Raw genomic sequence first — 15,574 nt, 5'->3', positions numbered from 1 at the left:
GAATTCCATAGATTCACCACTCTCTGGCTAAAGAAGTTTCTCCTCATCTCTGTTCTAAAAGGTCTTCCCTTTATTCTGAGGCTGTGCCCTTGGGTCCTAGTCTCTCCTACTAATGGAAACATCTTCCCCACGTCCACTCTATCCAGGCCTTTCAGTATTCTGTAAGTTTCAATCAGATCCCCCCTCATCCTTCTAAACTCCATCGAGTATAGACCCAGAGTCCTCAAACGTTCCTCATATGTTAAGCCTTTCATTCCTGGGATCGTTCTCGTGAACCTCCTCTGGACCCTCTCCAGGGCTAGCACATCCTTCCTGAGATACAGGGCCCAAAATTGCTCACAATATTCTAAATGTGGTCTGACCAGAGCCTTATAAAGCCTCAGCAGCACATCCCTGCTTTTATATTCTAGTCCTCTCGAAATAAATGCCAACATTGCATTTCTCTTCCTAACTGCCGACTCAACTTGCAAGTTAACCTTAATAGAATCCCTGACTAGGACTCCCAAGTCCCTTTGCACTCCAGATTTCTGAATTCTCTCCCCATTTAGAAAATAGCCTATACCTCTATTCTTCCTACCAAAGTGCATGACCTCACACTTCCCCACGTTGTATTCCATCTGCCACTTCTTTGCCCATTCTCCTAACCTGTCCAAATCCTTCTGCAGCCTCCCCGCCTCCCCAATGCTACCTGTCCCTCCACCTATCTTTGTATCACCTGCAAACTTAGCCAGGATGCCCTCAGTTCCTTCATCTAGATCATTAATGTATAAAGTGAAAAGTTGTGGTCCCAACACTGACCCCTGCGGAACTCCACTAGTCACCGGCCGCCATCCTGAGAAGGACCCCCTTATCCCCACTCTCTGCCTCCTGCCAGACAACCAATCTTCTATCCATGTTAGTACCTTGCCTCTAACACCATGGGCTCTTATCTTACTGAGCAGCCTCCTGTGCGCCACCTTGTCAAAGGCCTTCTGGAAGTCCAAGTAGATAACATCCATTGGCTCTCCTTTGTCTAACCTACTCGTTACCTCCTCAAATAATTCTAACAGATTTGTCAGGCATGACCTCCCGTGATGAAACCATGCTGACTTTGCCCTATTTTATCATGTACTTCCAAGTATTCTGAAATCTCATCCTTAATAATGGACTCTAAAATCTTACCAACGACCGAGGTCAGGCTAATCGGCCTGTAATTTCCCGTCTTTTGCCTCACTCCCTTCTTAAACGGGGGTTACATTAGTGATTTTGCAGTCCTCTGGGACCCTCCCTGACTCCAGTGATTCCTGAAAGATCACCACTAACGCCTCCACTATCTCTTCAGCTATCTCCTTCAGAATTTGATGCTCTTTCCAAATAATATTTATCCCTCAATCAGCATCACAAATGACCAGATTATCCAATCGTTATCACATTGCTGTTTTTGGAATTTTGCAGCAAATCTGCTGCTGTGTTTCCTACATTACAACACTGACTATGTTTCAAAAATACTGAATTGGCTAAGTGCTTCGAGATATCTGGTGGCTGTGAAAAGCGCTGTATAGATGCAGGTCTTTCTTTCTTGCATTTTTGCTCAATCATAAATGGGGTGCATGCTGATTAACCCTACTATATCTGCAGAACTGTGTGCTGCATCACGTAGCTAATATTTTCCTCTCAAAAACTGCATACCAGTCTACACATGTTTATTGTTTGTGCACATTTGAATAAAATGCTTGAGTAGTCTCCTAACTTAGTGTTCAATTTAACTGAGATAACTTCACTTAACCCACCATCTCAAACAAAAGCAGAAATGCTGGAACTATTCAGCAGGTTAGGCTGCACCTGAGGAGAGAAACAGAGTTAAAAGACAGGGGTAGCTAGGACCCATATGGGTACTCATTACAACATTATTTGGTGGCAGTGGGCAGACTTGAAGGAGAAATTGTGCAATGAGAGAACAAATTCAGCCAGGCAGAAGAGGGTGGTGGCTGATGAAAACTGTTTGAGCTTGCATTTAAGGAAGAAGCAAAAGGCCCTTGGACCGTCCTGGTGGGGGATGGAGGTGTAGAGAGATTGCTCATCCATGGAGATGGGCCGGTTAGGTCCAGGAAATTGGAAACTTTTAGGGTGATGGAGGGTATCAGAAAAGTCATGGATGTAAGTGGAGAGAGACTGGACAAGGGTAGAAGAAATTGAGTCAAAATAGGAAGAAATCAGGGGCAGGAACAGGTTGAACGATAGGTCTACCAGGGCAGTCCTGTTTATGGATCTTGGGAAGAAGGTAGAAGCGAGCTGCATGTAGTTGGGGAACTATGAGGTGGGAAGCCATAGAGGGAAGATCAGAGAATTGAGGACAGTGACTGTTCTGGAAACTATGGCTTGATGATCTCAAACTCCTTATGCAGACCCCAAATTATAATATCAGAGTCTCCATAATTTATTTTTCTTCGTTAATACATTTTTACATTTTTAATTCCTGGTTCACAATTCCTTAGAAGTTCCATCAAAGATTTTGCATGCGGTATAAAGTGGTGACATTAGATGGAAAAATAAAATAAATGCAAAAAAATTAGTTGCAGGAAAGGGAAATCAAGAGTCATGTAGGTCCACAATCATTGAAATAAAAGCAAAAAAAAAAACTGCAGATGCTGGAAATCTGAAATAAAAACAAAATTTTGGAAAATCTCAGCAGGTCTGGCAGCATCTGTAGAAAGAGAAACAGAGTTAACTTTAAGTCCATATGACTCTTCAGAGCTGAAGAGAGGTAGAAATGTGGTGGGTTTTATACTGTTGGAGAGAGGGGGTGGTGCAGGTGGAGCAAAGTCGAAGGTTAGGGATAGGTAGGAGCTCAGGATAGATTTGACAAAGATGTCATGGATGCAAGACAAATGGAATCGTAATGATAGTGTTAGAGACTAAGGCAGGTGTTAATAGTGGCATAAAGGTTAATTAGTAGAATGTGTTAATAGCAGAACAAGGGTTAGTGCTCTGGAACCAAAACATGAGAACAAGTTACAGACTGGCCCCTGTGGCTGGAGGGGTTTGGAAAGAAAATTCTCAAAAATATCAAAATGGAGGACAGAGTTCATGATCTCAAATTGTTGAACTCAATGTTAAGTCCAGAAGGCTATAAGGTGCTTAATTGGAAGATGAGGTGCTGTTCCTCCAGTTTGCATTGGGTTTCACTGGAAAATTGTAACAGGCCAAGGAGAAATGTGGGCATGACAGCAAGGTGGTGAATTGAAATGGCAAGCAACAGGAAGGTCAGGGTCATGCTCGTGGACTGAGCAAAGGTGTTCAGAAAGCAGTTACCCAGTCTGCATTCGGTTTCCCCAATGTAGAGGATTCCTCATTGTGAGCAGCGAATGTTGTATATGCCTGCATGCCATTGTAATGTAAGGGTACTCGGCAGAGTGAGGGTTAGTGCAGGACTGGAGAATAGCACTGCCCAGGTATGATGTATAAAGTCTCATGGTAACTGTCCAGAAAGAACACTCTAGAAGCAGCCTACCTGCATGGCAGCAGCACCATATATGACATTAACTGGGATCTGTACATCGTTCAAGACTACCAATAAATGGTTCATGTTTAAACATTAACCTCTCAAGACCTCTCTGTGAAGCACCAAACAACCTTTACAATATGGTGATCAGCGGTGATAGCAAAGGTGACATTTTAAACAATGAACCCAGAACAGGATCCAAAGGTACTAGAAACTAATAGCAGCTGAATCCTGACCAGAGAGATGTGCACCTAAGAAGAAAACTTGAAGAAACAGTTGAAGAAGCTTTGTGACAGACTTGGAAGTTGACGAATTCACCAGATTGAGTGGAAGTCCATTGTGAGACCCCCGAGTGATGCAGAGTGAAGACACCTGCTCAGATCACAAATATGAGTGAGCACAACTACAAAAATTACAAGGCCCCTGAGTGATGCAGAGCAAAAAAAAACTGCTCACAAGATCACAAGTAGGGTGAGTAATACTACAGAAAAGTACAAGACCCTGAGTATTGTAGAGTCAAAGGACCTGGACAGTTCAAGAAACAGTGAGCAAAAATACAAAAAAGAAACTGTACTTGCATTGTGGAATAGATGGCGGTCCCAGGGACTCAGCATCCAGAGGGCAGCTGGAGGAAAGCTGCAATGCCAGTGGGCACCATATAACATGAGATGGCCGAGCTGAAGTAAAAAAGAATTGCTACTGTTATAAAGATTAAAAAAAAATCTCCTTCAGTGCAAGCACAGCAAACAGAAAGAAGTGCTGTGGCTTCAAGTTTTAACGAAAGGCAGATTGGTTAATGGCTTAGGAGTCTCCCAGCTCGCGGGGCACTCGAACAAAAAGAGAGAAGTTCCTGCAGAGTAAAAGATAAAAGAAAAGAATTGCCTAGAAAATAAATGCTCCTACCTTGAAAGTTTTTTTTTAAAAAAGGCAGCCCACAATAGTTAGGATCCTCTCCAGCTCGTTAAAAGCATGGGAAAATAATGGGACAAAACCAGCAGTCTGCAGCCAACACCCAAAGTTCAAAAAAAAAGGACCTGCAGAGGTAAAAGAAATATAGGAGAATCGCCCAGAAAAGAAATTGCTGCAGTGGCTTTCTTTTTTTAAAAAAAGGAATAGTTTTAAAATTTTAACAGCTTTAAAAAAAATGAGGCAACTGATTGCTGGACAATTGGAAAAGCACGGGAAACTCCCAGACAAAGAAAACTGACAGGCTGCAGACAACCTGAGTGGGGAGAAAAAAAAACGTTCCTGCACTTAAAAGGGGCAATGATATTTAAAGCAGTAACTACAAGAAAAAAACAGCCATGGACAGGAAATTAGAAGACCCAGATGCATTTTGGCTAAGAGAGAGGCTCAACCACACCCAAGAGAGAGAATTTTGGAGAAGGCCATTTTTAATGTGTAGGAGAAGTACAGGATTAAATAAGGAATCAGAAGTACAAGTTGATAAGTTTTTCTTCCTGTTTGGTTCCTTTGCTGGTGAAGTACTTTACAGCCAACATATAGATCCATACTGGACAGCATTTGGTGAGATATTGAAAGGTTTTGATAAATATTTTAAATTCCAAGTTGTGGAGAGCACAGACCCTAGAAGAAAGTCTAGCATACGTCCACTAAAGTGCCAAGGGCAGAGTGAGAGTGGCAGAAGGCCTCCAACAGAAATGTTGGCAATGGATCATGTGGAGCTGAGAGAGGGGTAGAAATTGGAAGCAAAATTATTTTTTTTCCAGGTCCAGAAATGGTTCAATGAGAGAACAAGTTCAGTCAGGCGGAGGATGAGGTTGGTGGATGGGGATTGTTTGGGCCTCTGTTCAAGAAAGAAGTGGAGAGCCCTCAGACTTACCTGGTGGGTCATCTCTCAATTCCCATTTTAACTTGTCTCTCTTCTGCCAAATAAAATGTGTGGCTGTGGCTACTCGCATGGGCCCCAGTTATACCTGACTTTTTCTGGGATACAAAGAATATTGCTTGTTCCAGTCCTATTCAGGCCCCCTCCCACAACACTTTTTTTTTGGGTACATTGATGGCTGTATCGGAGCCGCTTCGTGCTCTCGTCTGGACCTGGAAAAGTTTATCAATTTTGCTTCTAATTTCCACCCCTTGCATCTTCACATGGTCCATCTCCCACACTTCCCTTCCCTTTCTTGACTTCTCTGTCTCCATTCCTGGTGATAGACTGTCTACTAATATTCATTACAAGCCTACCAATGCTACCTTCCACAATGGCTCTTCTAACATGTCTTCCTTTTTCCTGAGCTGATGTGCCCCCAACTGTGGTTGACAGGGCCCTCAACCATGTTCGACCCATTTCCCACACTTCTGCCCTCACCCCTTCTCCTTCCTCCCAGAAGCATGATGGGGCTCCCCTGGTTCTCACTTCCCACCCCACCAGCCTCCCCATTCAAAGGATCATCTTCTGCCATTTCCGCCAACTCCAGCATGATGCCGCCACCACCAAACGCATCTTCCCCTCACCTCCCCTGTCAGCATTCCACAGGGACTGTTCCCTCCATGACACCTATCTATTCCTCTATCACCCCCAATGCCTCATCGTCTTCCCATGGCATCTTCCCATGCAATCACAGGAGGTGTAACACTTGCCCTTTACCTCCTCACTCCTCACCGTCCAAGGCCCCAACCACTCCTTTTAAGTGAAGCAATGATTCACTTGCACTTCTTTCAATTTAGTCTACTGCATTTGCCGCTCACTAGCGGTCTCCTCTACATTGGGAGACTAAATGCAGTCTGGGTGACCGCTTTGCGAAACACCTTTGCTCAATCCTCATGGATGACCCCAGCCTTCCTGTTGCTTGCCATTTCAATTCACCATCTTGCTCTCATGCCCACGTTTCTCTCCTCGGCCTGCTGCAATGTTCCAGTGAAGCCCAACGCAAACTGGAGGAACAACACCTCATCTTCTGATTAAGCACTTTACAGCCTTCTGGACTCAACATTGAGTTCACCAACTTCAGATCATGAACTTAGTCCTCCATTTTGATTTTTTTAATGGTTTTCTTTCCAAACCCCTCCCCCCCACAAGGACCAGTCTGTAACTTGTTCTCATGTTTTGCTTTCAGAGAGCACTGACCCTTGTTCTGCTATTAACACATTCTACTAATTGACCTTTATGCCACTATTAACACCTACCTTAGTCTTCAACACTATCATTACCACTCCCATTGTCTTATGTCCATAACATCTTTGTCAGATCTCTCCTGATATAAAACCCCTCACATTTCTACCCCTTCAGCTCTGAAGAAGTCAGATGGACTTAAAGTTAACTCTGTTTCCCTCTTCACAGATGCTGCCAGACCTGCTGAGATTTTACAGCATTTTCTGTTTTTATTCCACAATCATTGATCTGTGGATGAAGTTTTAATCAGCAGTATTCAAAACCCATTCATGCTAATTAATCTTGCTTATGTCACAGCTCTTTGAGGGATTTGAATGGCTTCTTATAGTGATAATGTTGAAAGAGGTAACTAAAGGGTTTTGCTGAGCTTTCAGTTATGATCATCTTCTTGTGGAATACTAGTGCATTATTAGCAGTACAATATACTGTAAGGCAAGCCAAAGCACTGAAGCTCATTAACAATTTGACAATTTAATTCAGTGTTTTGATGGTATAATGCAGCAATGTCCAAGACATGGTGTGCTGACAACTAAATGTGGCTCAGTAGCACTCCTGCCTCAAAGTCACTCAAGGTTTATGGTCAGGTCCCGCACCTGAGATTTGAACACAAAACCTAGGCTCACATTTGGCTGAGATGTTAAATTTCTCGGGTGGATGTGAAATTTCCCATAGCGCTACTTGAGGAGAAGCGGCAGGTCCTCCCCGTGTCCTGGTCAATATTTATCCATCCAACTAACATCACAAAAATAGATTGTCCGATCATCATTACATTGTCTTTTGTGGATCTTTGCTGTGAACAAACTGGCTGCTGTGTTTCATAATTACAACAGTGACTATACCTCAAAGTACTTTGGCTGTTAAGCAAATTGAAATGTTCAGAGGTCGTGAAAGGTACTATATAAATGCAATACTATTTTTTTGCTTTTAAACATAGTCTGCAAACTACTTTAACCTCTGAAGCTCCTGCTTTGTTCTTGTGTGTAAAGCCAACCTCAACTTTGCTAAAGTTGTTAGACCGGGATACTGGTAAAGGCTGTGCTATGATTGGTTAAAATCAACCAATCGATGAGCAGGCTTTACTCTGCTCCAGTCCTGCTTTAATGGCCTCCAGCTGATATCCACAGCAGTCGGGGCTTATGTTCTTGAAGACTAGTGAATATTTCTAAAGATGTACTTTAAAAGAGGAGACAGAAGCAGATGAGTGAGAAAGGTTCACAGGATAAGAGGATGGGGAAGGAGATGTCCACGCAAAGGAGAAAGGATGAAAGGGCTGAAAAACCAGGTTCTAGGTGAGAGGGATGTGGTAAAGAAGTCAAAAGAAAGGGGAAGGATGAGATAGAAAGGAGCTGGTTCTTCATTTTAATGAATGGTGCTTGCATAATCCCATGGAGACCACAGAGTGGTTTGGCCACATGTTTAGCCCAGCTCCAAAAGATTAAATATACCTAACGTATTAGGTTAGCACGTGATCCTCTCACTGAGCTTAGGCCAGTAGGACAGAAATTTTCTTTCTTCCAGTTGTAAGGATTCTACCAGAAATGTGTTCAAGACATGTAAGTTCATATCAACTTAATTCCTAATTAACAAAGGCCTACAGCACAAAAAAGCATGAAGTTGGCTAATTCAGAGAGGTGTCACAGTGTGAGGAAGGGTGCCATACTGCTGCAGCAGATGCCCCTGTGTTTTTGGATAAACTATGTGCCTGGAGTAGAGGAGAAGGAGCTTCACTGTAAATCTAACTCTGAGGTGGATGTGTTTGATGTTGATACTGAACAGCATTCAAGCCCAGTGTTTCTCAGTTTATTGACTCTAAAAGCTCTTCACAAAATTTGAGAGAATATATGCACCTCTCACTTCTATATAGAATCATAGAGAATTCCATGGCACATTTGGCCAACATGCCTGTGTTGGTGCTTGATCTATATCGGAGCGATGTATGCTATCATATTGCCATGCTGCTTCTCCCTGCTGTTTGATTTTTTTTCCCAAGTGACTTATCCTTTCTTGATTGTCATGAGTGGATCAGATTCGAGTCACTTGTAATAATTCATTCCCTATTGTAATGGCATCAGAGGCTGGGAATTCTGCAGCTCACCTCTTGACTCCCCAAAGCCTATCTACCATCTACAAGGCATGAGTTAGCCTGGAAAAGTGCAACTTCAACAACACTCAAGAAACTTTACACCGTCCCAGGTAAAGCAGCGGCTGCATCAGCATCCTCTCCTCCACCTTAAGCATTCACTCTCTCTACCTGTGGCACACTGTGTCTGCATGTGTGCCATCTAGAAGATGCATTGCAGCAACTCACCAAGCCTCCTTTGACAACACCTTCCAAACGTGTGATCTCTAACACCTAGAAGAACAAGGGCAGCAGACGCATGGAAACGCCATCACCTGCAAGTTCCCTTCCAAGTTCACACACCATCCTAACTTGGAACTACCTCACCACTCCTTGACTGTCGCTTTGGTCAAAATCCTGGAATTCCCTCTTTAGCAGCACTATGGGTACGCCTAAACCACATGGATTGCAGTGGTTCAAGAAAGCAACTCACCATCACCTCCTTGAGGGCAATTAGGGATGAGCAACAATTGCTGTCTTTGCTAGCGGTATTCATATCCCATCAACAAATTTTTAAAAATGCTTTGTCTGGAAAAAAGCAAGCTCCTTATGCTGTTTGTACCATTCCTAATTTTAATGCTGTATAAGAGAAATCATGAATCTCAAATTTGTACCACTAGTGATTTGATTCTATAACATTTTTTACATGTTCTAATCTTTTCAAATTGTATTAGAACTGGTTATTGACCCCCTTCAATTAGAACTAGCGATGCTTCTATGTACTTCAATTCTAAACTTAAAACTGATTGTTAAAAAATTATGTCCAAATTTCCCATACATGACTTGAAATGAATCTCAGCAGTTGCTTGATTCTCATGGGCTTATTTTTTTTACATAAGGAAAAAGTCAATATTGCAACTACCATGGCTATAACTAATGTTTGATATTAGTACGGTTAATTTCAACCCAACTTGTGCAACACACAGCATCTTTTCTCTTCTAAATGTACTGCCCTTCCCCATGCTTGATTTTATCACAATTGATTGAAACTGGGAGTATAGAATGGGGATGACTTTGTAATGCAGCTGATTTAAGTGCTCGCCTCCCAATGAGGAGGTTGTGGGTTTTGTTTCAAATGTTGTCTGCTGCCAACAATTGTCTGCCTTTGGATAAATTCTCTGTTCTCAGTGAAATAAAATATTGCAGAAAGTTGACTTTTGCTACCTCTTTATTGTGTTGTGAGGCAGGAAAACAAACATTGTATAAAATAAGATAAAATTCAGCTTCGAGTCTCCAGTACATTTAGCCTCTTTGGAGGAAAGTCCTTTGTATTTTACACATTGATCCATTTTTTAAAGCTTGGTGAGCATTCTCTGAAGCCTTAAAAGTTGGCCACCTGTGGAAACTACATTTTATTTGCCTACACCATATCTCAGCAAGGCATCAACTGCAATCTATAATTCTTAAGTCAAAGTTACTTAATTAAAATTATTTGATTGTTCAATTTCTTTGTACTAAATTTCCACTTGTTATTTATGTTGCTTAACTAAAATTAATTGTTAATTCAAAACTTTTAATATCAGGAGTAGACTATTCTTATGAAAGCCTAGTGTCCATGGGTTGCAGTTTATGGGCTGATGAGACAAATAATTACTTGGTAATTCAATGTTTGTTCAAAATATTTAAAACAGCTAGATGTTCATGGCCAATTCTCTGTAACTTTCTAAACTGCACTTTGATGGAAATTTATTTTTCCCCACCTTGAATATTTTGTACAGCTATGAAATGATCAGTGAATGTGTGAACTTATTATCTATTTTGGAACTTTGCGGTTTATTTTGTGTAATGATGCTACAGTATTTTATTTTGCCGTAAATGGTGATGTACTTTCTAAAACTTGCCTTTAACGTTCTCTGCAGAATGATGAAGGGAGGAAAACCAAAGTCTATCATATTGCCAGAGAAATCATGAGCTCCGAGAAAGTGTATGTATACTTTTGATTTTGATATTAATCCAAATTACAGCAGAGTTTGAATAATCTCAATTCATATATAAAATAATGTAATGGATTTTTTTGTCAACAGATTTGTGGATGTTTTGAAGCTTTTGCACATTGTAAGTAATTGATTTTCTGCTTTTCTACTTTGACTCTTTTATGTTCTTTGAAATCAGTAGATGAAAGAACATGGTCAGGACAGGTGGCCTATATAGAATGTGTTGTACAACAATGTATCTGTAATAGGACCCCCTTCTAAAGTGCAATGCTTCGGTGTGACCATAAGAAATTAACTTAAATAGACTTTGGATAACATTCTGGTCCTCTGCTTTTGAAAAACAGTTTTCGGTATGTGCTGGTCAGCTGTCACATATTTGAAGAAATGTGTGGTTGCCCATGAACAACATTGAAAAGGATTTAATATGCATTTCAGACGTGTCTGAGGCTAATAGCTGGCCACCTGTCAATGCTTTCCATTTTTGTGTCACTGTGTCATCTGGTAGCCTATAATCACATTGTACTTCCCAGTGCTAGTAAAATAAACCATTGCTTTTCTAGTGAGTGCAATGAAAACAGATATCCTTGCTACACTGAGTGCAAAACAGCTGGGTCCAAAATAACTCTGCCTTTTACTATTGTTGGTTGTACACTGCTTGGGTCAGCAGTTCAGAGTTGTTTGGTTACTTTCTTCAGTCAAAATTATTTGAATAGTCAGTCATTCAGGCAGTGGTTTTTTTAAAAAGTCTGGTTATAGTTCTAGAAGAGTAGTCTAGAAGAGTAGTAATTTGTATGATGCAATATCAGCTAGTTCAAAACCATTCAAGATCTCAGTACTTTTAAAAAGTATTTACGTTGGCATGCAGCTGTGCTTTGCATAAGTATGTTTTAAATTTGTTATGATAGTTACATAATAGAAAACAAATTTACATACTGTGGAAGCAGTTTTGTATATTAAAAAGTAGATATGAACTTGATGTTTGACGGCACAGTAATTCAGTTCAGTTAGCTAGAGTTTGGCAGTGCCCTATTAATCACAAAATATATGCACATTTCTATGTGAAAGCTTGAGTAAGCGATGAGAAATATGGCTGTAATCAAACTTCCTCATTGACATTTATTCTTCAGGAATGTGACAAAATTCTGAACCTAACCACCAAAGTGTGTGATCGCACATCTCTCAGTATTAGTGAAGTTATCATGTTCGTATAGCTCTTTCATCTTCATGTGTACTGTATTATCTATGTCAGAGTATTTGCACAAATTAAACATCGTATGTTTTAATGTGTGATATTTTAAATAATTGTTTAAACATGGCCTTCAGCAGGTGGGAGGTGGGGAATCTTTGGGTGATGGAATCAGAATTGCAGTCAAGTTTGGAAGGGAGAAAATGACATTTCCAAGTTGTTCCATGTGCATGCACGTCCAATTTTGACCCACACGCTGTCTAGCCATGGTGGCAGGCCAGAGTTATGCTGGTACATATGTGCCAACCATCACACCCTGCTGTCAGCATTTTGGTGGCCTGCTCTGTGTGTCAACGTTCGCTGACAAAAGTCAGCATGAAATGAAAGGGTGACCTTTCTCCAGCACTGCCCCTAATCTAAATGGAAGTATTTCTGCCTAAAACTTGCATCGCTGGAATCATTGCCATTGTTATGGCAGGCAGATGGTAAATGCCAAGCTGCCCAAATCCCAGATGGAAACTTGCAGCAGCAACTATTTTTGCAATTTGTACTTATTTCGAGATGCAGGCTTTGAATTCACTAAAAAAAGGCCACAAAGTCTTATAAGTTTCTTACAAAACTAATGAAATCTTTATTAATAGAAGAAATGATTTTAAGCACATACATAGATCTACAAATTACTACTATGTTAACTTCTGGATCCGCTAATTAATCTAAACCTCAGTTACACCTCTGTTAAGGCAACGGTGAGACACAGATTTTAAAAGACCCAAGTAAAGTAACGCACAGCACCCTGAACAGTCGAATTCAAAGTGAGTTTTTCTCAGCTTCAGTTCCTTGTAGACAGCAGCTTGAGGCTTAGATGCTGGAGGCTTTTCACACTTGTTAGATCTTAGAATGTTCTCTTTCCTTCACACAACCTCATCTCATTTATACAGATTTTCCCCTTTGAATGTAAATTCCCATTGTTTCACAAGGCCTTTGGACTTTTACCTCTCTAATAATAAAATCTATCATAGTACCAATTTTACCAATAACCTTTGGGAAAAATAAACACATAGTTTCTTAACCCCTGGCTAGGTGAAACATTTCGCTCCCTCTTTTGAATTCAAGCTAATCTGGTTTATTTAAAAATGCAAATGTTCCCTTTAGCTTACATTCTAAAACCTCCCCCATGTTTACCTACTTAACATTTCAAACCTAGCTTATCTTCTGTTACATCAAAGCCTTCAGACCTTTAATTCATTTAAGTCCCACACACACACAGACTCCACTATTACTGTACTTTACAAAACATTTCAATACCGTTTTGAAAATTATTATATCTTCCTGACAGCCATTAACAAGAAGGGGGGATGGTGGGGGGTGGGTGAGAGGAAAAGGCAAAATGGGCAAGAAGGAAAGGGAGAGAATGGATGGTGATACTGGATAAAGAGAAGGAGGCAGAAGCTGGGATTAGTGGCTTGGAGTGGTGGAGCAATGAATTCCAGTATTATCTGAGGTAGAGGGGTGAAAAGAGGTGGAGGGGCAAAAGAGTGCCAATGTGAGCAAGTGGAAGGGGAAAGAATACCAGGGTGAAGAAGAGGTTTAAGGAATAGGACCGGGAGTAGACAATGTGGCACCTTAGTCTGTTCAGCCATTCAGTATGCTCACCCTGTTCCTCTGCCTCAACTCTACTTTCCCATCCAATCTGTTTATCCCTTGATTCCCTGACAGAACAAAAATCTATTTTGGTCTTGAATATATCCTATGATGGAGCATCCATTATCATCTGAGGTAGAGAATTCCAAAGATTGACAGCCCTTTCAGTAAAAAAAATTTCTCCTCCCCTCAGTCCGAAATGATCGGCCCCTTATCCTGAGAGACTGCTCCCATGTTTTAGATTCTCCAGCCAGGGGAAACTACTTCGGTGTTTTTCCTGTAAAGCCGCTTCAGAACCTTGCATGTTTCAATGAAATTACTTCTCATTCTTCCAAACTCCAGAGGGTACGGGCCCAGCTTACTCAGCCTCTCATCATAGGGCAACCCTTTCATCTCAGGAGTTGACCTAGTAAACCTTTGCTGTACAGCCTCCAAGACAAGTACATCCTTCCTTGGATAAGGAGATCAAAACTGCACACAATAGCTTTAGGTGTGGACTCACCAAAGCCCGGTATAAGTGTAGCAATTATAGCCAGTATGAGCTTGGAGGATAGAGGGAGGAGCATACATTTGAAAGGTTTGAGGGGTGTTGGTTAGTGTGCAATGTCTATGAACTGAGCTTGTAGAGGGTAGAATGCCTCTGCAAAATGCGATAAAGGTGTAGGTAAATTGGTAAATAATAGTCTGATTTATTCAAAATTCAGATGCACTTTTTGTTTTCCCTTTTAGGTAGAAATATACACGATTAGCCAGAAATGTGATTTTTAATGTTAAAAATGAACCTGGTCCAACATCCTCCATTTCCAACACCAATTTTATGCCTGCACCATTCAAATTATAGTATATTTGAAGTTTGAGGAACAATTTGCTTTTCTTGTTCAATTTTAGTAGTGTATTAGTATTCCCGCGACAGTACTGATGACTTGTGTTCCAGAACTTACTGTGCCCCTAGCCAAGCTGTTCCAGTATAGCACCAACATTGGCATCTAACTGGCAATGTGGAAAATTGCCCAAGTATGTCCTGTATACAAAAAGCAGGACAAATCCAACTTGGCCAATTACCACCCCATCAGTCTACTCTTGATCATCAGTAAAGTGATGGAAGGGGTCAGCAACAGTGCTATTGAGCAGTACTTGCTTAGGTAACCTGCTCACTGACACTCTGAAACTCTGAAGAAGGGTCATATGGACTTGAAACATTAACTCTGTTTCTCTCTCCACAGATGCTGCCAGACCTGATGAGTTTTTCCAGCATTTTCCATTTTTGCTCATTGGCACTGTTTGGGTTCCGCCAGGGTCATTCAGCTCTTGACCTTATTGCAGCCTTTGTTCAAATGTGGACAAAGGAGCTGAACTCCAGAGCTGAGGTGAGAGTGACTGCTCTTGACATCAAGGCAGCATTTGACCAATTTTGGCATCAAGTAGCTCTAGCAAAACTGGAGCCAATGGAAATTGGGGGGAAACTCTCCACTGTTTGGAGTCATACCTGGCACAAAGGAAGATGGTTGTGGTTGTTGGAGGTCCATCATCTCAGTTCCAGGACATCACTGCAGGAGTTCCTCAGGGTAATGTCCTTGGCCCAACCATCTTCAGCTGCTTCATCAATGACCTTCCTTCCATCATAAGGTCAGAAGTGGGGATGTTCGTTGATGATTGCACAATGTTCAGCGTCATTCACGACTCCTCAGATACTGAAGCAGTCCCTGTTCAAATGCAGCAAGACCAGAACAGTATCCAAGCTTGGGCTGGCAAGTGGCAAGCAACATTCGGGCTACACAAGTGCCAGGCATTGACCATCTCCAACAAGAGATAATCTAACCATCACCCCATGACATTCAATGGCATTACGATCGCTGAATCTCCCACTATCTACATCCTGGGGGGGTTACCATTGACTAGAAACTGAACTGGACTAGCCATATAAATACTGTGGCTATAAGAGCAGGTCAGAAGCTAGGAATCCTGTGGCAAATCACTCACCTCCTGACTCTCCAAAGCTTTTCCACCATCTACAAGGCACAAGGAGTGTGATGGGACACTCTCCACTTGCCTGGTTGAGTGCAGCTCCAACAACATTCAA

The 15,574-nt window shown here is 41.5% G+C and overlaps 1 protein-coding gene across 2 annotated transcripts in view; it reads left to right on the top strand.

The window, feature by feature from the left end:
• The window catches only part of fgd6 (FYVE, RhoGEF and PH domain containing 6), a 148,471-nt gene that overhangs the window by 43,807 nt on the left and 89,090 nt on the right, over positions 1-15,574 (top strand). For both annotated transcript variants that reach the window (XR_013578160.1, XM_078553694.1), the window contains exons 4-5: positions 10,593-10,657; positions 10,758-10,788. Coding sequence is in view for 1 of the 2 variants with exons in the window: in XM_078553694.1 (XP_078409820.1) it covers positions 10,593-10,657; positions 10,758-10,788 (96 nt within the window). In the remaining variant the exon portion in view is untranslated. The remainder of the gene's footprint in view (positions 1-10,592; positions 10,658-10,757; positions 10,789-15,574) is intronic.

The sequence above is a fragment of the Cetorhinus maximus genome, chromosome 12, assembly GCF_964194155.1.
Source record: "Cetorhinus maximus chromosome 12, sCetMax3.hap1.1, whole genome shotgun sequence".
In the NCBI taxonomy this organism is placed as follows: Eukaryota; Metazoa; Chordata; class Chondrichthyes; order Lamniformes; family Cetorhinidae; genus Cetorhinus; species Cetorhinus maximus.
This window is presented reverse-complemented; position numbering and strand designations above follow the sequence as displayed.